Here is a 24,779-nt window from a genome sequence, read left to right as displayed (position 1 = left end):
CAAAGCTAATTTAATCAAACATAAATCTGCTGAAAATTACTCCAATTCGTCAAAACCCCTCACAGATCTGTGTGCTTTGGATTTTGTTCTTCCTAAATAAAAAAGTGGGAAAATAAAAACGTTGTGTTGCATGCAAAAATGTTTTATTTATTTCCTGTAAATCATCTCATGACCCCTCGCGTTTTTTCTGCCACCCATTAAAGCAGGGATGTCGAACTCAACTTCACTAAGGGCCACACTGGAAAATGAGAATCACATTAAGGGCCAGACATGTTTGACATAGTTTTTTTTTAACCGAAAAGTTTAATAATACCTTTGACTGTATCATTCGTGTCTCATATAGCTTTCTCACTAACAGTTTGGTTGACACAAAGCTCTAAACCTTAGCCATCATAGCTTAGCCATCATAGAGTTTAGCAAATCAAAGATTAATTTTTTTTACAACAACCTGTTTCACAGCCTGAATATGTAAACTCTCTGGTTCTATGGCAATTTCTGAACCTCAAAGTTGGCAAATCTGCCAAAATATGCTTTGAGTGTCGCACAACTGCAATCTGTCAAATCTATAGTGAACATACATTGATATGCGGATCAAAATTTGCAAGGGGCTGAATTTGGCCCGCGGGCCTTGAGTTTGACACATTAAAGGATTGTGCATTAAAGGATTCCAACCCTTGTGCGGGTAACCCCCGGCACAAACAAGCATGACCCGAGGCTTCATACTATTCTTATCTCCAACCAAGTTGATTCACAGAATCAAAATGCTCCTTAATTATTCCCATTTGAATTCTCAAACCTGAATGAAAAGGTCTGTTTGTGGACTGTGCCATCAGCCCCTCTGCGGCTCCTTGGACTGTGAGAGACTCACTTCATCCTCAAGGAAAAGGTGTCGGCAGCCTGTCTGCTCACCGGGACAATGCCCCTCCGAACAGGAAAGAAAGGAACTCTTAATCATCCTGGCCACGACCGAAGGACGCCACACACGGGGCTTCCTATGGGAGCGCAGGGCCCCTGCTTACTAGCACTGGGTGTGTCTGAGGGACCACACGTCACAGGACAGGTTGGGCCCTTCACTGTCTCCGCTTGTCTTCACACGATTTACTATGTTTACTGTAAGGTGAGTGCCCGGCATTACACCCAAACACATATCAACAACCTCCGACTATTTCCAGAATATGAGAAACAAACAAACAAGGGAAGGATGTTGGAGGGGGAGGGTATTGACTGTCAGGTTTGTGTAACTGCATCTTAACAGAGTATTTTTCCATACAGGCAGAAGTATGATTATCCTTTCCTGAGGGGCCACTGCGAGTGGGAGCAGCACTGCCACTGAGTGAAAGCCGTTTATTAAACTAATTCATTAATATCAAAGATTAAAATAAGTTTGAGATTATATGTTGCATTAATATTCTAAATACAAAATGTAACTAGAAATACAGCTATAAAATGTAGTGGAGTAAAAAGTGCAATATTTCCCTCTGAACTGTAGTGAAGTATGAAATAGCATAAAATGTAACTACTCAAGTAAAGTACAAGTACCTCAGAATTGTATTTAAGTGCACTACTGGAGTTTTGTTCTAAGTTATTGACCTCAAAGATGGCACTATAGCCCCAGCAGCACAGTTTATTTCTCTTTATATACAGTCTATCGTTGGTATCAGTAAAGACAGGAAACTTATGATGAAGAAGAAATCATAAAATCAAACACTACAGCTTGTACATCACCTCTGCTTGTATTTCCCTTTTTAATTAACAAATATCTCTGCTGATGTCCTTAGGTCCATTAATACATAATTTAACATGATTATGTATGGTGTTATTAGCAGTAGTAAAATGACATAACTGTATCAAAACCATGCAGGGAAGTAATATACTTTAAAAAGATTGTCACATGACAAATAAGGGGACAAAGAATAATCAAATACTGTATACTCACATTATCAAAGATTGTAAAAACACTAAAGGATACGCTCAAATTTCAAATTTTTCACATACTAAAAAAAAAGTGAAACTTTGGAAGACATCCACTTGACTTGACTCTAACTCAGACTGCTGAAGTGTATGGACATATGGGCATGAGAGTATTGCTGAACAAATGTGAACCTATCCTCTAATGCAGGGGTCTTCAACAGGGGGTCCGGGACCACTAGGGGGTCCTCAGAGTCAATGCAGGGGGGCCTCCAAATTATTGTTACATTTTTAAGTTTTTTCAAAAATTTAAAAGTCTTAATGTAGGCTCAGTTTAATGTGCAATTTCATTTTCTATGTAGCAGGGGGACCCCGTTCCATCTCTCTTTCAGTTAGGGGGTTCTTGGCTTAAAAAATGTTGAAGACCACTGCTCTAATGTATCAGTGTAATAAACAAGCCACCAGATGGAAAATACACGCCACTGAACAACAATTCATCATTGTTCTGTGATCAGAAGTATTACTAATAAAACATGTGGAAGCATTAATCTTTCACCAGAGCAGGATATGAGTCAAGGTGTTTTGACTCTAGCTAGAATCCTATAAGACTTTCTTAAAGTCAGTTTTAATCATATAGGCCAAAGTCAAAAATCACAAATGTGCCAGGGAGGGCTTTACAGTCTGCACAACGATATCCTCAGACTCTCAATCTGGAAAGAAAAAAAAATAACTTTAACAGAAAAAAGGGGGAAACCTCGGGAAGAGCAAGAGGGCTCCCCTCTTCAGGATCTGATCAGTCAAGACTTTTAGTTACTGAGAGTGTAACGATGTATAATCATCAGAAATGTTCTGTTTGAATCAAGTACCACACCCACTGTGCAGTCTGTTTTTGTTTCCCTCGTTTAATTGCATGTTTGAAAAAGACCTCCCCTCCTCGAATACTTCCACGGCCTCTTCCCAAAGCAAACAGCTCTGCAAAACAAACGCTCCATTAATCATTAAAAAAGAGGTGCTAATGGATTAACGTCTGAAAGTACATCAGAAAACATCTGTGATCCAACTGAATCTGTGCAGCTTGAAATCCTATCATACACTGATTTGGGGCCATCGACAAAAGAGCACAAAGGTCCCCCCCCTCCCCAACCCCCTTCCATATATAAATGGCCGCACAATGCCATTCCCAGACCCCTGCCCAAGAAGGTGAATGGTGGGTAGGCCACATCCGCGCCTCTCACCTAAATGCAAAACAATGAGCCGGATACTGCCCCCTTTGAGATACCTAACTTCAGACCACCTTTAACAAGCAAAGTCTGAGCCAACAACACATGCAGCTAAATAAAGATTCTTCTGTTATGGGCTTCAGAACCACTGTGGTTCAAAGGGCGAAGGGGAGAAAACAAACATCACATCACCAACAGATTAATATATTGTCATGTGTAGTAGCTATGTGAATGTCTGTTTCCATTTGAGTTTTACTCGTCTTTCTCCCCATGTTTTCTGCCTCCATCTACACTATCACTATCAAATAATATAATGTTTAACATGTCTTAGTTTAGCATGTTGCTAATTAGTACTAATCACAAAGTACAGCTGAGGCTGATGTGAATGTCAATAGTTTTGCGGGTATTTGGTCATAAACCAAAATAGTAAATTCATTATGAGGTACATGAATGCCTGTGGCAACCCATCCAATAAAGAAATTGAATTGAAATATTTTTCTCAAAACCAGAAAGGTCAACCTCATGGTGGTGCTAGATGAAAGGTCAGAGGATCACCAAAGTCAGTAGGATTCATCATCTGGGGACTATGAATGTCTGTACAAACTTTCATGGCACTCAATCCAATACTTTTTGAGATATTTTGGTCTGAACAAAAGCGGTGGACCGACAGAATGACATTGCCATCCCTTGAGCAAATTAAAGACACCAAAAACCAAACAAACTTAAGGGACATCTGGTGACTCCACCTGTGTACTTTCATGTGGATCTGGAATGTTGCTGAAGCAGCAGAACTTTAAACTCACTTCAGGAAATCAAAAAGTGTCATTTCATTCTGGTTGAGCAACTCATGTGTTGTGAATTAGTGAGAACAATCAAACAAAATTCACTGGATCTCTTAAAAACGCTAACCCTTTCTACAAAAAAACATCAGAAAGCTGGTATTGTCGGCCTGAATTTAAATTTGACAGGCTGGCATGCCAGTGGGGTAAAATAAAAGTTGCACAATGTTTACTTCATTCATAGCATGTGTTCCCCTTCTGTCACCCCCTGTTAGTTTACTGATGACAAACAGAAAGGAGACCTATATCAGATAAGACCAGAGCTTCTGATCACCTCCTGCTTCCATATGGTTCAGTGATAACAGGAGCTGCACAGAGCCAACATATATCTGACTTCTAATAGTTTCCAGAGAACTGCAACACAACTATGTCAGCCCTGCACCCTCGGGAGTCTTCAGATTCATCAATGCCCATTCAAAGGCAAAAGTGCAGTGAAACCAGCTCACCCACTTGCCCCCATTGTTTACCTCTCTGGTGGGGGGATGAGGGGTTTATAGAGTGCTCATGCACCAGGAGGGCCTGGGAAAAATGTTGTTCACAGTGGCATAATTAACGTGAACATGGTGGGGTTATTTTGGAGCTCAGACGCGTGTTGTTTTGTGTTAATCTCTTTCTGTGAAATGTCTGTCCGGTTCCGGTGCTGCCGCTCCGTGGCTGCTTTTGGTGAACTGAAATCCCTTTCGATGGTCTAAATGTGGGACATCAGAACCTCCTGTTTGTAAATGCGCGGTGGCACTCTTGCCTCGTCTCTGCGAACATTTGCAGGGGCATTTTGTGGCTTAGGTTACCACACACATCATCATGCATGAAAGAATATAAGATCCCAGATTGTTTCTTTTTATCTGGGGATTCAGGTGTCTGCTGTGTCAACCAGAATTGATTTGAAGTTTTATTTATTTATTTTTCTTCTTTTGAAATGTTTTAAGTCAACTTTGATGGATTGCTGTGAAATCTGGTGCAGATCTCCATGGTCTCCAGAGGATGAATCCTAATGACTTTGATGATCCTCTGACTTTTCCTCCAGGCCACCAAGAGGTTGACATTTGTGGTTTATTGTGAAACGTCTCAACAGCTATTGGATAGACAAATCTATTGCCAAGGAATTTGTTCCACACATTCATGTTCCTCTTAGGATGAATTGTAATCACTTTGGTGATCTTTTGCCTTTTCTTCTGCTTCAAATCAGCATGTTTGCATTGTTATTTTGAGCATATTAGTATGCTAATATTAGCATTTATATCAAAGCATGGCTGTACCTAAGTACAGCCAAGCTGCTGGCATTCACTGTAAACCCAGATTTAGTTGTAATTAAACGTTTTAGTGGTCACTACTTTTCTTTCATGTTTTGTTAAAAACCATATTTATTACTAAATAGTTGTTTGTCATAATCAGCTTAAGTATGTATACAGATCATATTAAAGGTGCTCTAAGCGATGTTGGGTGACGTTACTTCTTGTTGGCGTTCAAAGTATATTCAAACAAAACGAAGACTAGCTCGCTCCTCCCTCCTCCTCATCCCGTCCCCTCCCTTCTGTGCTTCAGCGCACTAACCCCCCGCCCCCCCAATCCTTCTTGTCCATTATTGGCTGAACACTGGAACACAGTTTGTGTATGTTTGCATGGTCCAGGTTGGACCACTTTGTTTTTGTTGCTGTGTGTGGACCCTGGGCTGTCTACGGAGACCGCGTTTTTAACAGTGTGTTCAGGGGACCGGCAACTCACGGATAGTGAGGAGAGGTTTGCTGTATGTGACAAAAAATGTTGTAGCCTAAAAAACGTGTGACATTGCTTAGAGTACCTTTAAGCAGAGATAACTAAGGAAGTTAAAGGGGCGCTATGCAGTTTTGGCAATTTCTTCGCTGTTTTCTCGCTTTTTGCTTGTAGGTTTCTCTATAGAGCTCCCCCTACAGCTTCAGAATAGATATTTGGCAACACTGTAAAAATTCAGTCAGTCTGCCGTTTCCTCTTTCTCTGTTCATCCGACAATGCTTTCCTAGCTTTCTGCTTCTTTTTGCCAGCTCAGCCACGACAATAGTGTGAAAAACTCCATTGCTACCTTGTTCTTGCTAGTCGGTTCCTGGACGGGGGCGTGTATGTGTGCAATGCCTAAAGCAATTCGCTACATCGCCATCACCGGCTCGCAGGCCAAAAGTTGCAAGGGTGGTTTTTCTGCTCACAGGTGCTAGGGGGAAGCGAGATTACCATCATTCAACCCGAAAAAAGTCATATAACCATTCCAATGACTCCGAAGCTGTAGCCTGGAAATGCAGAGAGTTTTGTTGAGCTGATAGTCTTAATTAGCTTTGTAGCAACTCATTTGGCAATGGCTTGAATGTAACGGACGTTCATTAACATAAAAAAGTTAGGCACTAAAGCTTTAACTTAACATGCTTATTTTAGACAACATGATTCCAGAATTGTTTTTTAGTAATGACTACTAATGTACACTTGATTTGTGTACTGCATCAACTTACCGCTCTGTATTAATACAACTTGACCTGTTAAGTTTGCCCTTGTGTAAAAACTTAGAGGGTTTCCACGCAAATTTCTAGTAAATTCAACAAATTCGGGATAACAGTCATGTGGCTGAAAATTAAAGTGAACTTCCTGTGTGACTGCTTATCCTTTATTTCAGGGCATCAAAAGGATTCAAATGTTATCATCTTCCACAGAATAATGTCAAAGTGAAAGTTTAAAAAAAAGTTAAATTCCTCGGCACCCCTGCCCCCAGGATGTAGAAAATGTTCTCTCGCTCTTAAAATAAAACATGACAAAACATCAACCGCACATAAACATTTTTCACAATCTTGCCAACATCTATTTCTGTCATATCCTGAATGAATCAATCAGAACACTCGAACATGGCTTGTGTTTGCAGTATCCTGCTTACATGTGTTTTACATTACACATGACAAAATAATAATTGTGACTGTGTGTCAGCCATGTAGGCAGTTTCTCTAAGAATAGTAGCAGATGTTCCTGTTTTACCTCCCTTCCTGCAGAGAAACACCGTGGACACTTTAATAACATCAATGAAGTTATGCAACAAACTGAATTATTGTGCTGACTGTCACTGATCTACTACATGCACACTATGCTGAGCTCAATGAAAGAATGGACTTTTGTCCATTTGTATTTAAAAGACATTTGGGTGTGCATGTCTCTCCATCATGACATGTTGTAGTATGCAAGAATGCAAATGTAACCCCTGGAGTCATTGTAATGATAATGAAACATAAATCACTCTCTGATTTATCCGATTCATTTTTTAATTAATTTTAAACCCCTGATTTTAAGAGCAACTAGATAATTAAAAAATGGAAATTGGTCTGAAATCAGACAGATGTACATTTGTAACTCTTCTCTACTGACAAGACAGACTGTTGGTATTGTGCTTTTTCAGGGCTTAAACAATTTGTCTAACTGTCAAATTGGCATCACAGTGCAGTTGGGTCTGAACCAGACATCCCAGCATGACCCTTCAAAACATCCTGGATACTCTCACAGTCGCCTTGTCAGTCTTTTGCAATGCACTCTATAAGCGTCAGTATATTGAGCTATCCATCTGTGCAACAGACTCAGAGGACGGACAAAAACTGCTGACCTTACACATAACACACATATTTCAGCACTGAGACACATAACCATGCGTTTCTTGGGATTTTGTTTGTCCTCTTATGCATATCCATCCATAATAATAATGTATACTTTATTAATCCACAAGGGGAAATTACAATGTTTTCACTCTGTTGTTATTACAGACATTACACACAGGCCTGTATTACACACACATGCTCAGTACCTATACATGCACTAATGGAGAGATGTCAGAGTGAGGGAGCTGCCCATGGAAAGGTGCCTTGCTCAAGAGCACCTTGGCAGTGCCCAGGAGGTGAACTAGCACCTCCTGGACCAGTCCACCACCATACTTTGGGCCATCCATCCATCCATCTATCCATCCATCCATCCATCTATCCATCCATCCAGCACATCCAGGAGAAGACAAGACACAGCTCATAACTAACTCAATTGCGCCATCTAGTGAACACACATGCTGTCTGTTCATGCTCATATTTACTGTACTTCATCCATATGCACCACACAACTAATTTTAAACACTTAATTAAAAAACAATGACTGTACTGACATTTTGTAAATAAATACTACCATTGTTTAATCAACTAGTTATTCGAGAAGTGAAGAATGTAATTTGATATCCAAAATACATTCTAGGACCTTATAAGAAAGTAAACTCTGTTACAAGTAAAAGTCACTTAAGTAAAAGTCACTTAAGTAAAAGTACAAAAGTATAAGCATCAAAATACAATCAAAGTGCAAAAGGTAAAAGTTCTCATTATGCAGAATGGCCCATTTCAGAATAATCTATATTATGTTATTGGATGATAATTCAGATGATAAAGATGGGAGTGATTTTTACCATATATTCAGCCAGGTAGATTGTGAATTTCACCAAGGGATCAATACAGTCTTGTCTTTATCCATAATAATACATCATCATTTATTTGTTGATTATATTGTGCATTATTAATTTGAATCTGCAAAGTATAAAGTTATTAGATAAATGTAGCGGAGTAAAACGTACAATATTTCACTCTGTATTGTAGTGGAATAGAAGAAGAAAAGTAGCAGAAAATGTAAATATTTAAGTCAAATACAAACGTGTACTTAAGTACAACACTTGAGTTAATCTACTTAGTTACTTTTCACCAAAAACAAAAATAAAAAAAAATAAAATGTGATAAAGCCACAATTACCTCCTTATCAGGCTTAAACAATAAGTCTCAGGTAAAATGTAATAGGAAAATCCAACTTCAAAAAACTTTCGGAAAAAACTCACACAAGACCTTCCCCCACACTCACAGAAGAAAGAGAAAGAGAACCCACAGCACATCCTCCCCCTCCTATTGCACTTAATTGTACCCAGATTGCACATTTCCCAGTTCCCATTTTATTTCATTCCATTCATCTCTAAACATCACAAGTGTCATTGACTGGAACTGCTCAGAATCTGAATAACAGAAGAACTATAGGGCATCATATGACAGCAGATATGAGCATATTTTCTGAATCGCAGCTGCGTGAACTTCCTCTTATGATGTTACTCATCAGGATGTTGCCATAAATGTCTGACTACTCTTCTCCACACATTTCCACATTTGTCAATGAAACAACTGTCATCAAGATTGTTCCATCATTGATGGTATATTAGGTTGTTTCCCTTTTATTTTTACGCTCAATTTATTTATAGTACGTTCAATGAAAGGTGCCTCGAAATGGACCTGAGGATAAAACATAATTTATGAAAGAATGTCTCCTGACAGGATTTAAGATAACTAATGTTGATAACTAAGTCTTACATACTTTTTGTTGTAATGTTTATATTCTATTTTTATGTTCTTGTCTGGTGCAGTACTTTGCTTTATTGTTTATTTCCTTTTAATATGTGCATGTATGCACCAAACACCACGGCGTACTTGGCAATAAATCCTCTTCTGATTTTTTTTTTTAAATGATCCATTACCTAAAATCAATGGGACAGCATGTTGAAACAGTGGATCTTTCAGAATAATTTAACCTGTATAATGCATTTTGTATTACTCTGACTGAGATGTACAATATGGTATACATCTTTGAATGTTTTTGTTGGTGGAGGCTGCCCTCTTGAGGTCAATGGTCCGGTGAGGTGAAATGTGGTAGAAGGACCCAAATGTTATAGTTTAGTAAAACTAGCAATACTACAGAGTGGAATTACTCTGTTACAAGTAATAGTCCTGCGTTCAAAACTGTACTTAAATATACTCAAAAAATACTCAAAAATATTACCATCAAAAGATAGGCTACTTACAATACCAAAAGTTAAGTACTCATTATGCAGAATGGCCCATTTCAGAATGTATATTTTAGCCTATTATTGGATTATAATTATTGATGCATTTAATGTGTACATCACTTTAATGTTGCAGCTGTTAAAAGTGGGGTTGATTTGTATTACTTTTTATAATGCTAGCGTGGTAATTTCCTACCTTACCCTATTTTATTTTGACAATTAATAATGCATCATATTTTATTTGTTTATTTTGTATTATTAATCTGAATATGCAAAAAATTAAACGGAAACAAAAGTTATCAGATAAATATAGTGGTGTAAAAAGTACAATATTTGCCTCTGAATTGCAGTGGAGTAGAAGTTTAACCGCAAACCTGTACTTAAGTACAGCACTTGAGTATGTACAGACAGATTTCAACAATCACCAGTTTAATTACAGCAGCTGTAGTTCTGCAGGAATCCACAAGAGGGCAGCAATGAATCTGAATAATCTACACACTGTGGAAACTACAAGACAAATGCAGTACTATGTGTAGTGCATGTAACCTGTCTGGGAACAGTTATGAAAGAAAACTACTGAATGAAGTCTTAAAATCATGTGAAAGCCATGAAGTAACTCAATAAGTAAATTCTTCTCTTAGGCGTGACCTGACCTGTCTCCTCATAATTTGCATTTTTGTGCATGAAGTCTTATACATCACCTTGAGAAAAGACTGTTGGAAGTCAAACACATATGCAGGTTCCTTTAGAGGAAAGGCATTAATTTAGGCTTTTCTGACAGACACTTTTTATTTTATTTTTTTTAAGTAGTGATTGTGACAGCTTGGCACAACACTACAGTGTAAAGTCTCTTTAGCCACCACAAAGCCAGGAAAACAAGTGAAAACTGGTTATACTTGATATTTTCTTTAAACAGAGAGCTGATCTTCAGAGAAGTGACTGGCTGTGGACTGTAAGAGGCCAACTCGATTAGACTGTCTCATAAATATTTTGTGGTCAATAAACAGATGCTTCAGAGACATCCATCTGCATTTATGACTTTTAGACAAGCCAATTAGTTCTGCTAAATAGGCCCTCAGACACCTGCCAAATTAATCAGAAACATGCCAAGAAATGAATCAAATATGAGAATAAGAAGCAGTATGTGCTCCTCAAATACAAAGTTATCCAAAAATAATCAATAGACCACAAAAGTAGGCCTACAGCTCAGACTTGGGCCTGAAATTGAGTTCTTGAGAAAAAGTTGTATAATTTTACTATTAAACACGTCTGGCATTTTCAGTTTTATGCTCACTGAGTTTGTTGTTTCATCAACTGAATTCGGCCTAAACGCATTTAGTTTCCAGTGAATGTCTGCCGCATGCAAGTGGCAATCTTAAACTTTAAAGCAACTGAGTGACTGTGTCCAAACGTGCTTTTTACACTCAGATTTTTAATCGGTCTGTTAATTTAGTTCCTTGAGACTCGTGACACGTATGAGACACGATCACAGAAAAAATAAACGCACTGTAATTTCAGGAGAGTGTCGAGGGCCGCTGTTTGTCACAGAGGGGGTTGTTAGAGTTTCCTTGTAACCGGAATTAGCTGTGAAGTGCGACCTTGAGGTGTGAACACGGAATACGAAAGGTTCGGCTTGCTTCAAGAGAAAGTCTCTCATACTTTGCACTTCGTTTGCAAGTGAATCTCTTAATAGATAAAACGGGATTTACGCGTGAAGCGTGGTTGGAAACTGTTGAATTCCCATAACAGCAGATTGCATTTAAACCTGTTGGATCATCTGGATTTAGTTTGGAATGATAAAACTCGAGGACTAATGTGCAAAATAAGTTTATGTCTATATTATGTTATAATGTGGTAGGCTCTGATGCAATTAATTGTCTCTAGAAAGTCAATGTTTTTAACAAGTCCAATACAATAAAATATATCTGCGCGCAATTACGCACAGGCCTTTTTTTTTTTTGCTTGGTGCGTTTGTGGACCTGATGCCTCGGTTTATTGTAGGTTCAAGTAGCATGTGCACCTGATAGGCCGTGGTGTTAATGTATTCATGGAGTAGAGAACTCCTGCTCAGGATAGGCCCACTGTCAGGTGATGACGCGCTGCAGGACAAGCGCAAGGGGACAGCTGGGCCGGCAGCACCGATCACTCTCATTTGAATGCAAATCTCCAAGAGTTGAGGAGTTGGCTGACGTCAAGCAGGCCTTAGTATACCTTTACCATCTTGTCAACAGAAACACATAATGTGAGACTGGAGACAGACTGGAACTACGTCGCATTTCACACTGGGAACCCATTTGGACTACATAAACAGCCGAGGATTTCAGTTTCAGGGCAACAATGTCGCCTTGAAATAGGCCACATCATCGCCTTTTCTGTTTTTATTATATATAATAGTTTTTTGTACAAATCATGTATGTGGGATACATCCTGGATAAAGAAAGCGGCATGTATCACCAAGGGCCTGTAAGAAGATCGAGCATAAATCTGCCTCCACAGAACTTTGTTTCTACACCTCAGTACCCCGACTTTACTGGATACCATCATGTGCCAAACATGGATACGCACGCACAGTCTTCGGGGAGTTGGGGACCCACTTATGGCGCACCACGGGAAGACTGGGGTGCATATAGTCTGGGACCACCTAATACTATTCCTACACCCATGAACAACTCCCCTCCTGGACAGGTTCCTTACTGCTCATCTGAGTACAGTCATATGCATCCTCCAGGATCTGCGGTGTTACAGCCGCCGCCGGAGAACGTTAATGTTGCACAACTTTCTCCAGATAGAGAAAGGCGCAATTCATTCCAGTGGATGAGTAAAACTGCGCAATCATCTTCCACAGGTATGTTCATCATCTTAAACATTGTGCCAAAATTGTGTTATGCGATTGCCTTGGTCTTGTAGCAAAAACTGTCGGTTTTTACGCACCGAAGAGTTTGTGTCCCATATGGGATTTTACGTACACATTTAAAAAAAAAAGAATTCTGGCAGCTCCATGTCATTTCAAATATTTTTGTTCTAATCGAATTAGATCAATTACAAGCAAAAGCATCGAAAGGCCAACATTTTAACATTTGAAAAAAAATTCAAAACAGAAGGTGTGCAAAAACTTGACAAGAAATGAACGAACAGAAGGAAACTTTGGTCTTTTGACACTTGCTTGTGTGGGTTGCATATATTTGGGCCAATAACAGTGTAAAATGTTAATAGAATGAGAATATGTATAGATATAATTGAATAAGCCTCTATAAAATAATAATAACGAATTACATCAGACTCAGCAGAAAGAATCAGTCAAACAAACGTGTCCATAAATTATTTCAATTCTGATGGGAAAATGGACTGAAGGCCAACAGCTCAGTCTACTACTCTCATGTGGTGGAAATGAAAAAAAAAGGTGTGAGGAATCGGCGCCAGGCCCAGTTGTGATGTTAATGGCATGATTCCTGGAGATGTGAGGTCGACTTCCCTGTCACATTGTTTGGTGTTTTGAGTGTTATCCGTCATATACAGGCGGTGGCCTTTGCTTTCAACACCTCTTCACTTTGATATGCACCAACCTCCCTTCCTCTCCAAGAGTTATGTTGCCGGTGACGTTTTTCACAGCCAGTGTATCAAAATTGGAGTAGGCCTAGTAGCCACAAACTGTAGGCCTTTGCAGTGGCGTAACATGCTGTATCAAATCACATATTCTGTGTCTGTCTGATTCTGTTGATTACGAGGCCTAAAATAAAACAGCCCTAATATGTTACACTAACTTATATTCTTTAAATGCATTTAGCTTATAGTTTATTATAGGAATATGAGTGTCCATCACTTATTTTTTATTTTGATAAGATTTGTCATCGTTAGCCATTTATTTTCAAGCTAACATAGCCTACATTAGAATTGAACGTGCAATCAAATTGTAAGACAAATCCAAATGAAATGAACCCACATTCTGGCAAATAATGTGCATTAACTCTACAGTCGCTACAGACTGTCATGTGTCTTTTTTACTTGTCAGATAGAGGATCTGATTGCTGGCTGTTTGAAATTCACTGTACTACAGTTGTCGTCAAAACAAGATGAAAAAGCTCAATTTGCGTATCTGTAGACAAAGCCAAAAGATGTGGATTTAGAGGCAGCTAATAAAGATGCTATGTGCAGATAGGCCGGTTCTGGCATGCAGCCTGCTCTGTGTAAATCTTCCAGTTTAACCACATGGCAGCTAAAAACGAAAAAAAAAAAAAAGCACAATCTTAAAGCTGTGTTTTGTGTTTCGTGTCACTTTCGCAGGTAAAACAAGAACGAGGGAGAAATACAGGGTAGTTTACACAGACCATCAGAGGCTGGAGCTGGAGAAGGAGTTCCATTTCAACAGATACATCACCATCAGGAGGAAATCTGAACTGGCTGTCAACCTCGGTCTGTCGGAAAGACAGGTATGTCTATGTCAGAATGAAATACTTGTGCCTGGTTTATTATTAGCGCAGACAGATGCAATAAATCATATAAATATGTGACACCTGTGTGAGCATTAATGCACACCACATACGCTTGTTTTCACGCGTGTAACTTACAAAATGAGGCCTACAGAAAACATGTCAATATTATCATCAAAATATTGGTTAGTCTGCATATTCATGAGACAATACATTTGCCTTGGATATATTTAAAGATAGACTACCTTAACCCCCTGACACATTGTCAGGTGTGCAGGTTTTTTATATTAATTAGTCTATGTTTGATAATTAAATAAACATACTAGCCTATATAATTTATCATTTCATATTTCGAAACATACAGGTTTTTAATATTTTCTATCATTTTGAAATGACAGCAAAAATAATGGCAAATTATGGAAATGTATTCAGGCCTACATTTTTTTGTTATTTATTATTTTTCTATCTATCTACTAATAGAAATTTGATTTGATTTTAGTAAGGAATGGCATGTAGATTATATGGGAAAATATATTAAATGTTTATTATTGTTATTTTTGCCTATAGGCATATCTTTTGATTTAACTTCGTTTTAATTACAAGGGTTGGCATGGAGATTATACGAGGTATCTTAGACCTAAATATGGATTTAATGTTCATTATTCTTAGTGATTATTTTGTCATTTTCTTTTTTTTAATTTATATATAGTTTATTTTTTATTATTCATTAAGGGTTATGGAATTACATGGGGAGTAAAGAAGGTAGCCCGCATCCAAAAATATAAATTTATTTCCTTTTCTTTGTGCCTCTTCAGGTGAAAATCTGGTTTCAGAACCGCAGAGCCAAAGAGAGGAAAATGATCAAGAAGAAGCTGGGTCAGTCTGACGGCAGCGGGGGGTCTGTGCACAGTGACCCGGGTTCAGTGAGCCCTCTGCCGGTGCCGGGCTCTCTCAGTCCCTCAGAAATCCACAACTCTCTGTACCCTCCTCAGGGAATGAACACTTTGCCATCTATCAGGAATATACAGCAAGTGACGTGTGAAGTGAAGTGTGAATCAGTAGAACAGTTCACCCTCCGGACCATCTAAAACCATAACAGAGCTCTCCGACCCGCTGACAGGACACTTGATAGGCAGCCAGAGGATCTGAACTCTCGTTCTGAAGCACAAAGCTGTGGATAAAGATTTGATTTATAGCAACGAAATGCTGGAGGCTCTTGAAATATTGCTTTTTATAGAATAGTTCTAATAACGTGAGAGGAAAAAAAACTAAAAAATCGACGTGTTTCAAACTTAAAAGCTTTAAATTGTTTGTGAGTTAAGATATAAATATCATTTTTTTTGTATGTGTTGAAGTGTATGTGAATAAAATGAGAATTCAGGGACATTTTAATTACGTTTTCAACTGGATTGTATGTAGCTCGTGCCACACAAACGGCTTTGACTTGACAAATCATTTACACACATTTTTCTGCACAATTTAATCCGTTTTAGTAAAGCAGGGAACAGCTGTTAATGATACGGGTAGAACGGTCGTTTGATGGCAAAATGTAAATAAAATGTTGTTTTTTTGCAGTACACCTGTCATTTTTCTTATTTCGGAATTTTGCAAAGTTGTGATAGCCATTGCATCAAGTTTTGTATTTTAAATGCTTTTATGCATGTATGGTATTCACCAGCAGATATACAGTCTGCAAGGTAAATATTCAGGTACAAAACAGGTTAAACCTTTTAGAAATTAACATCTCAAAGTATGCTACCTGTAAGCAATATTGCTTTTATTCTTTTGCTATTTTAACTGTGTATTACTAGTACTCCTATAAAGTATTTTAAATATATATAATGTTTTTACAGAGACCTGTAACAATATACTGCTTACCAAAGTTTATAAGCAGCAATGGGCATTGTGACATATGTCAATTCAATATCTATTTTTAATTTTAACAAAATAGGTAGATTTGGTTTCTGAATAGACTGAGTGATCTTGACTTTTTATCACATTTGTTAGCCTACATGCAAGGCTGATTTGTTGTCAGTTATCTCTGAAATTGCCTCACTACTATTGACTCAAAACCAACCAGTACAAGTGCCCACAAATGAATATAGCGTTTGAAATGATGGGGGTTAATTCGTCCTGTTCAAAAACTCTTGTTAAATAGAAAAGCTTTTGTTTTGTTTTTAGCTATTCATGTCAAATGAGGCAGCCTACATCAGCAGGTGCACGTTCATTTGCATTCAGTGTCAGGGAATTGTACATAATGGGCTATATTGTAAACATTTCAGCTATTAACTCGCATACAGGTCTGTTTAAGGTTGCTAGAAATAAGGCAGGTTCATGCGTAATTAGTTGAAGTGACATGTTGATTGTCATTTGGCTGGACTGACTATTTTAGGAGGAGGACTTTTCCTGACTTTGACACATGTCTCAAGAAGTTAATGCCCTTATGCAAACCGCAGGGATATATAGGGCTAGGCTATAATATAATCAATATGTCATGGGTCTAATAGATTACACTCATTTATATCCGTCATCATGTCACACTGATCTCAGATGTTAGTTTTGTTGATAATGTTCAGCTCTGGTCCCTCTGAACACAGAGGGGCAATGGTCGCTATTCACAAACTCTGGCTCCGCGCGCCCGCTCTCGTGCGTCAGCGCGCAGCCCCGTAGGAGACGTCATGAGCGTCTTACTACCCAACATGGCGGACTTTGATACCATTTATGAGTTGGAAGACGAAGAGGATGAGCACGTAGTGAGTGAGGAACACTTGCCCAGATACTGTCCGGAGCCCGTGGTGATGCGAGGGGCCGGGCACATCACAGTGTAAGCAGAGCCGCGTTTGTCGCTCCTGTCTCTCCCGGTGTCGCTTTGTTGTTTTGGTGTCTTCATCCTTTAGCCTGTTAGCTGATGCTAGCCTGCTAGCTAAAGCCAAACACAACAACTAACAGATAGCTCTATGTAGTGCCAAGGTTTGAACACGAGCAGAACCCAACATTATTACGACATAAACTAACGTTAACAGTTCTATGTCCCCATGGCAACCTTGACGTGGTAAACTAACAACCGATATTCATTGGTAGGTAAGTTTACATGTGATGAGCCGTTAGCTAAAAGTCTGTGGCTGTACCGTTTTTTACCGAGCAGAGTCATAACGTTACACCATCACAAGGCATTATGAAGTTATCTGCCAAGTGAGCACAATGTCACCGGCTTAATTATTGTCTAAAGCGTTTTTTATTGCAAGTTTCATCGTTGTTTACATGGAGATGTCAGCTCCTTAGCTACATTTGATGGAGGCTGCGCTTTTTCATGGCGAAAACTAGAGCTTTCAGCACGTCACTCCCCACTGTGACGTCATGTAGTAGTGCCATGGCTGAATGAGTAGTGCAGAGTTTTATTCACCACAGTCCTCATTGTCAGAGCGGCTCTCACCATCACAACATTACCCTGACTAGCAGACGCTGAGTCTCAGCTGGCAACCTTTCTTAGCCAACTTTGCATCTGGATTCTAATAAGACAAAAATAATGAGGATTTCCATTTTAAAGCAAAATCACATCTGTTACTTTCATTTGTTACTATTGAGCTTTGACCTTTCCAGGGAAGTAGATCTGCAACAATTAGTCGACTAATCAAGTAGTCCAATTAGTCAAACAACAGAAAATCGCCAACTTTGTTAATTGATTAATTATGCAAGTAAGTTCACATGCATAAATGGCAGAAAATGCCTATCTCTGTTTTATATCATAGTAAACTGAATATCTTTGGGTTTTTAATTGACAAAACAAGAAATTTAAATACATCACTTTGGAATTTGAACAACTAGGATGGACATTTTTCACTATTTTCTGACATTTTATTGACCAAACGATTAATCAATTAACCTAGAAAATTATGTGCAGATTAATCATAATGAAAATAATCATAAGCCGGCTCCCTACAGGAAAGACATGCAAACAGGAGCAATTTTCTGGTAACGCTAAATACAAGAAACAACAGTATTTTCCTCTACCAGCAGACAATATACCTGCACACTGCTATCTCGCTCCCAAGTCTTATTTTATTCTACATGGACATGACCATTTTTCAACCACAAATGAATGGTCTTCATCTGTGAATTAGATAATTGATAATATAGCCTAAATTTGAGAATAATATGCCCAATTATTTAATCACTGGGAGTCTGCAGTGAGAACTGGCCACTGGAGTTAGCCTAAATAAAACACTAATGGCTTACGGGAAGCTTGGAAGTTTAGGCTTATCATCCTAGTTATAATTTGTAATACATTTTTTGGATGTTTGACTTGAAGTGATTTAACTGATGATAATTTATTTATTGGTTTGTTGGTAACTGGTCACTGGGGCTCTGCAATACGAAGAAGTCTTTATTGCGCTGTCCTTTTGTAGTTGTAGTGTATGATTTTTAATAATATCAAAGTTTACAATCATAATGTTGTAAACTACTACTAGTTTGTGAATAAGCATGTTATGTCTCATTATGTAATCAAACGGCATATTTCTGCTTTGGATTATTTTTGTTCTCATCATGTTCATAGTAATAGCAGATTTTGTATTTTGTTTGAGATACATTTTTATTACCATATAAATGCTCACATTTGGTTTGTGTTTTTCAGATTTGGACTGAGCAACAGATTTGACACAGAATTTCCCTCTGTTCTCACGGGAAAGGTACAGTTGCTTTTCAGTTTTTTTACACTTCATTCTTGCAGGCCGCTGTCTGTTCAATTCCAAGCGGGAAGAATTAAGCAATTAAAGCCACAGTGATTCCGTTGTTCTTTAGGCCTTTAATGGCCCCAACTTCCCCAAGCTGGCCCATTCAAACCTCACAGAGTGGTTTTGATCTGATGGAGCTGCGTTTCAAGCAACGCACCACAGTGTATAGAAAAGAGCCTGAATGTGCTGCTGTCCAGCTCTGTCAATGAGTAAGCCGTCTATGGAGTTCAGTTGGCAGGGACCCCAGTGCTTTTGAGGGTCCAGCTCCTGGTGATAAAATAATGAAATGAAGACTCTGCCGTAGACAAGAAAGGAAAGCTTCCTGGGTCGGACGCAGAAACACAAAAAGGCTGCAGGGGTAAGAGCAGGCCGAGGGAAGTGTGGGGCAATAAAAAGTACCTTCAGTATTGTGACCCAGAGTGACATGTGATGGATGAGGTCACAATTATGATGATTGAAGGTTGCAGATCAGGCCCTGCTGGGCTTTATTCTGAGGTCTTTGGCTGTTTGCAAAGAGACCTTTGCATCCTGTCATAAAAGATTACGACCCCGGTTTTATGGCGTACAGACTCTGCGAGGAATGAGCATCCATTCAAGTTGTTTGGCCGGCGCTGCCACAGGCACTGAGCTTATCTCTCCTTTGAGTCCCTCCTTGCCTTGAACAGTCAAGAGCTTGGTTAGCAAGTCAGAGGCATAGTATTTAGAGATCTCATCTCATCTCTGGACAACATCTGCAAATATCTACCTGTTGGTTTTTCTAAAGCTCTTTGATCCTTGTGCACAGGTTATCTTTTGAGCAATTAGGAATCTTTCATGTCAGCACCACCTACGAACACTTGCCTCTCCCCCTCTTGTGCTTAGTATTTTGGTCATTGCATACATTTTCTGATAATTTCCCCCACTGTATGTACTCTAGGAGCTGTTTATTTTGGTATGCGCACATCCATTATTTCTCTTTTTTTCTTTTAGGTAGCACCAGAGGAATTCAAAACCAGCATCAGCAGGGTGAATGCTTGTTTGAAGAAGAACTTGCCTGTGAATGTGAAGTGGCTTCTTTGCGGCTGCCTGTGCTGTTGCTGTACAGTAGGCTGCAGTCTATGGCCTGTTATCTGCCTCAACAAGAGAGTAAGTCCCAGACCTCCTGTGACACGAGTTGGACAGTTTTACTCTCCCTTACATCAGTGCTGATTACTCAGGGGCTGTTGTAGCAGTTCAGCCACATTGCTCTAAGTGTAGAGGGTAATAACAACTCATGTTCAATTAGTGGCTCTGTGTAGAAATGACGCATTGCACTGCACAGCTCCTCTCCTGCCCTGCTCAAAGGTGGGTCATTTCAAGTTGGTGTTACCACTTAGAATAAATGGCAACAAAGTGGAAATTATTAGCCGGTAAATTGGGAGTTCAGTCCATAAATCCTGACACTGTGGCTGTTTACTGGTAAAGTGTTAAATTTGTTTGCATTAATGTACACCCATTTGTTTTCTGTTCCTACAGACGAGACGGTCTATTCATAAGTTGTTAGAGTGGGAAAATAACCGATTATACCACAAGGTAAGAAAGACAAATTGCACATTAGCACCTGTGTGAAAGTGCTTAATTGTCTGTGTCAATGTGCAGTGTAAGTTGAGTATCATCGTGATGGATAATGACCATTAATCTGCTTTGTGAACTGAACTCTAACCCGTCGGACAAGTCCCTCAAAGCTGAGTCAGGTCTGGTGCACGAGGTGTGAGAGGACCGTGAGGTCAGCAGTAAAATGCTGTGTCCATTTTGTTTTGTCTTGCTGCAACAAATTACAGCTAGTAGCTGTGCAAAGGCATAAAGGAAGCTCTTCAGGGTGTCTGGCCACAGTTTGACCCCGGCGAGACCAGACAGCCCTGCTCCCAAATTCCCCCGACGCTAAGCGGAGATTTCAGACAGATTTCGCTGTCAGATTTCGCTGTCAGATTTCGCTGTGTCTGTGTCTGTGTCTGTGTCTGTGTCTGTGTCTGTGTGTGTGTGTGTGTGTGTGTGTGTGTGTGTGTGTGTGTGTGTGTGTGTGTGTGTGTGTGTGTGTGTGTGTGTGTTTTAAGAGAGTTCAGATGTTCATTCATTGTGTCTGTGTCCTTTCTTCTCCTCATCAGCTGGGTCTGCACTGGAAACTCAGTAAAAGAAAATGTGAAAGCAGTAATATGATGGAATATGTAAGTAGGCTGTCACAACAAAACAACATTGGATTATTGCATAACTTCATAAACGTTTTGATTATTTCCATTGGCAATTAATCAGCAGATTATTTCCTTGATTAATCGATCATTCATGTTATAAAATGTTATAAATTAGTTAAATATTAAATATCTTTGTCAGTCCAAAACACATCAACAGATATTTAGTTGACTATCATATATGACACCGAAAAGAAACAAATGCTCACATTTGGAAAGCTAGAGCCAGCACAAGTAAAAAAATTATTAAAACAATGAATTACCTTAATAGTTGCGGATTAATTGGCAGTATCAGTAATACTATCTGCATTAGGTTTTCCTTATTCCGTTAGATATAAACATCATTTCTAGGAGATAAGGTGAAAATGACAGGACCCATGAAATAAAGCATAACCATTATGTTTAAACCTCTTGCAGTTGCCCTAAATAATAATTTGTTTTGTATTGTTCTCTCTATAGGTAATTCTTATAGAATTCTTACCCAAATATCCTATATTCCGACCAGACTGAGGAGGCTGTTACTGTAAAAGACTGGATGCGTGGCCCTTGAATCTTATCCTTAGTGCCTTGTATATACAGTATGTCGGAATAAGGGTCTGCACCAATGTCTCTCGTGATGACCCTGTACATCTCCCTGTACCTTGTACTTTAGAATTTGCAACACTGTCACTTTGCTTTAGAGCAGATTTTGCACATATTTCTTCCTGACAGAACTAGACATGTCCCCTTTGTTGCACTCGGATGTGTTTTTTGTGACAAACAAGTGAAACCCTCAAAAAGTGCATTAACCCCAAAGAACCTTCAACCTGTATCCCATCTATTATATCAGTAATCCCTTGCAAAGAATGTGATGCCTCCACCTTCCTTAACTATCCTTGCCTTATGTATGATTTTCTTTTTATAACTACATGTAAGAGAAGTGGGAAGGCACTGGGTAATTCAACAAGTCTGTAGATTCAAATGCTGTTTGTTGGGTTTCCTCTCTTCGAATCCAGTTCTTTGCAAGTAGATGGGATGGTTGAAATTGCCTAACGTACAGTGTACGCCATCACCCTGTGTTAACTCTTTACATTTGACCCTCTGTATATGGGAACTAGCTAGTAATAACTTGACCTGTAAATACCATGTTTTAGAATAAGCTGTACAGTGGTATACCATTGTTTACATAAAGTTACTTAGCTCTTTAGTTTTTTTGCCAATATATTGCTGTACCATAGTTTTAAATAATGAAAGATGTCTATGTACCTTTCTAGTTTATATGGACCTGTTTACCTTGTAAGCCATATAGTTACAATGTACATGATGCCAGAGTTAGGACTGATTATTGCACTTGAGCCCAGTAGAAAGTCAGGCTTTCAGACGGTGATGCATCCTGAAGATTCATCCACAGCAGTGCATGTTACCATGTGGTCTTTGCCAATAAAGATGACATTTAATGAGTTGTCATCCATTAAAACTGGAGATGGTTGCATCTCTAATGTGCAGTTGGAAGATTATGATTTAAACCCGTCTCTTCCACTCAACTATTTAAAAAGAAAAAAAAAAAAAAGAAAAACATTTTATCCCAACTTTGCATTATTTTTTTTTAATGATTTGTACTTTTCCCTGTGCTGTGTTTACTCCTTCTGATGTGTTAGGAAGCACATACGTCTACAGTACATGGCGTATCGAGCAGATGGTTCTTTTGTTTCAGTCATTCTGTCCAGTGTTAGTATTATTTTCCTGAATCTTAGTGAAGAGATTGCTGCATTGTGTTGTATTGGAGTGCCTCTGGAATAGTCGTCGAACACACAGAGAAGACAGGTTGAAATCTGTTCTCTTGTACAAAGGAGATTTTAAGTCCTCCTCCCTGTATTGTCCCTGTTACAATTCCTGTAAATGTTCGTCATGGTGAACCTAATCCCTACGGAGAGAGAAAATAAATTGTTGATTTTGAATTTCATTTGCTTCCTTTTTCATTTGAAATCATTCTGTTATTTACTGTCGCACTCAACGAATGATGTGTCATCTTAGTAAAAACAGATCATTATCGACCAAAGCCCACTACAGAAATGTGGCTATTTGTCACGTTTAACAAGGTGTTGAATCGTTAACTTTAACAAGACGGTCCGAAGTTAGTCGACACATTTGTTAAACTCAGGAACGCTGTTACCATAACCTGCTGCTACTTTCTAATGTTTGGGATCAGCGGTCAGAGAATAGTGGACCATGTCTTTACTTTATCTCACCACAACCCCCAAATACTGAAGTGGTGGGCTTCACTTTAGTCTGGTTGGTTTTATGGCCCTTTGTTTTCTTGTTCTCACATTCAGTCTGTCCCTGTTTAGACAGGAGATTTCAGTGACCATTTACTGCACAATTACTTCAATAGTTTAAAGCTGCCACTACTAGTTTTAGTTAATTTCTAATATAATTTGTAATGGTAGTATGATATATATATATATATATATATATATATATATATATATATATATATATATATATATATATATATATATATATAATATACTTTAGCTTAACAGTTTATTATTTTAGGATTTCAACATAAACACAGGACCTACATCTAAAATGATTGTAATAGTGATTATGTGTAGTCACTTGATTTTACTTGAACACTTGAAGTATTTCAAATTGATGGTGCTTTATAATTGTACTCCACTACATTTAAGAGGGAAATATTGTACTTTCTACGCCACTGCATTTTTCTAAAGTTAATAGTCTAGATTTATGTGAGGTCACCAATAGAATTATAAAGTTGTAACCTGTCCTGCAACAAGAAGAGTACTTTTGCATTGGGTATTTTAAGTAAATTTTGCTGGTAATACTTATGTACTTTTACTTAAGCAGAAAATGAGTATTTGCACATTGTGGTACTGCATCTTTTACTTAGGTAAAGGATCTGAGTACTTCTTCCACCACTGGCAATTAATTTAACAAATGACGGTTGAGTGTCTGCGTGACTTACATATGTACCTTTTGCATTTGCAGCAAGTTGTACTGGTCTGACTGCCTCGTGTATCTACACGCACAAACACAAATGTGTCTGGGTGGGTTGGTGGGTGTGTGTTTGTGTGTGTCTGTGTGTGTAATAGAGCAGGAGAGGATGTAATATGTCGTGTGTGTTTGCACATGCAGAATATATGTCATGTGTGTGTTTGCACATGCAGAATATATGTTGTGTGTCTTTGCACATGCAGAATATTCATAAACTTGAACTGTACACGTAGTACTCTGAACCACCAACATTTTATGTACAGTAATCCAGATTCTTTGTACCCAAACGGTGTACAGACTGATGATGAGTTTAAGTTTCACAATCAAAAAATACATTTAATTAAGTGTTTCAAGAGTCTACAAAAAGTAAGAAACCTGGGTCACTTCTGTATTCTATACCTTTTCCATCCACTAGGGGTCAGACTGAGCCATGAACAATGTACAGTTTATTGGACATTACTGACTGGGCTAAATTATTTCAATCATTTGCACTCAAAAATGTGATATTCTATTTGTAAAAGTGGCACAACTACAAAACCCATCTGAACTCCCTGGTCATCATGAGATTGTAACCAGTAGCAGCTTGTGAAGCTCAGTAAAATTTAC

General features: G+C 38.6%; 2 protein-coding genes across 2 annotated transcripts; both read left to right on the top strand.

Moving 5' to 3' along the window:
- The first annotated feature begins 12,224 nt into the window (after positions 1–12,224).
- Positions 12,225–15,445, top strand: cdx4 (caudal type homeobox 4). Its single transcript, XM_039813296.1, has 3 exons — positions 12,225–12,660; positions 14,097–14,242; positions 15,058–15,445. Exons 1-3 carry the CDS (start codon positions 12,225–12,227, stop codon positions 15,328–15,330), a joined length of 855 nt encoding a protein of 284 aa, XP_039669230.1. The 3' UTR covers positions 15,331–15,445.
- A 1,460-nt stretch (positions 15,446–16,905) lies between these two features.
- Positions 16,906–23,121, top strand: chic1 (cysteine-rich hydrophobic domain 1). Its single transcript, XM_039814054.1, has 6 exons — positions 16,906–17,066; positions 18,876–18,930; positions 19,945–20,100; positions 20,470–20,526; positions 21,099–21,158; positions 21,639–23,121. Exons 1-6 carry the CDS (start codon positions 16,921–16,923, stop codon positions 21,687–21,689), a joined length of 525 nt encoding a protein of 174 aa, XP_039669988.1. The 5' UTR covers positions 16,906–16,920; the 3' UTR covers positions 21,690–23,121.
- The last annotated feature ends 1,658 nt before the right edge of the window (positions 23,122–24,779 follow it).

The sequence above is a fragment of the Perca fluviatilis genome, chromosome 10 (genome assembly GCF_010015445.1).
Source record: "Perca fluviatilis chromosome 10, GENO_Pfluv_1.0, whole genome shotgun sequence".
NCBI lineage: Eukaryota > Metazoa > Chordata > Actinopteri > Perciformes > Percidae > Perca > Perca fluviatilis.
This window is presented reverse-complemented; position numbering and strand designations above follow the sequence as displayed.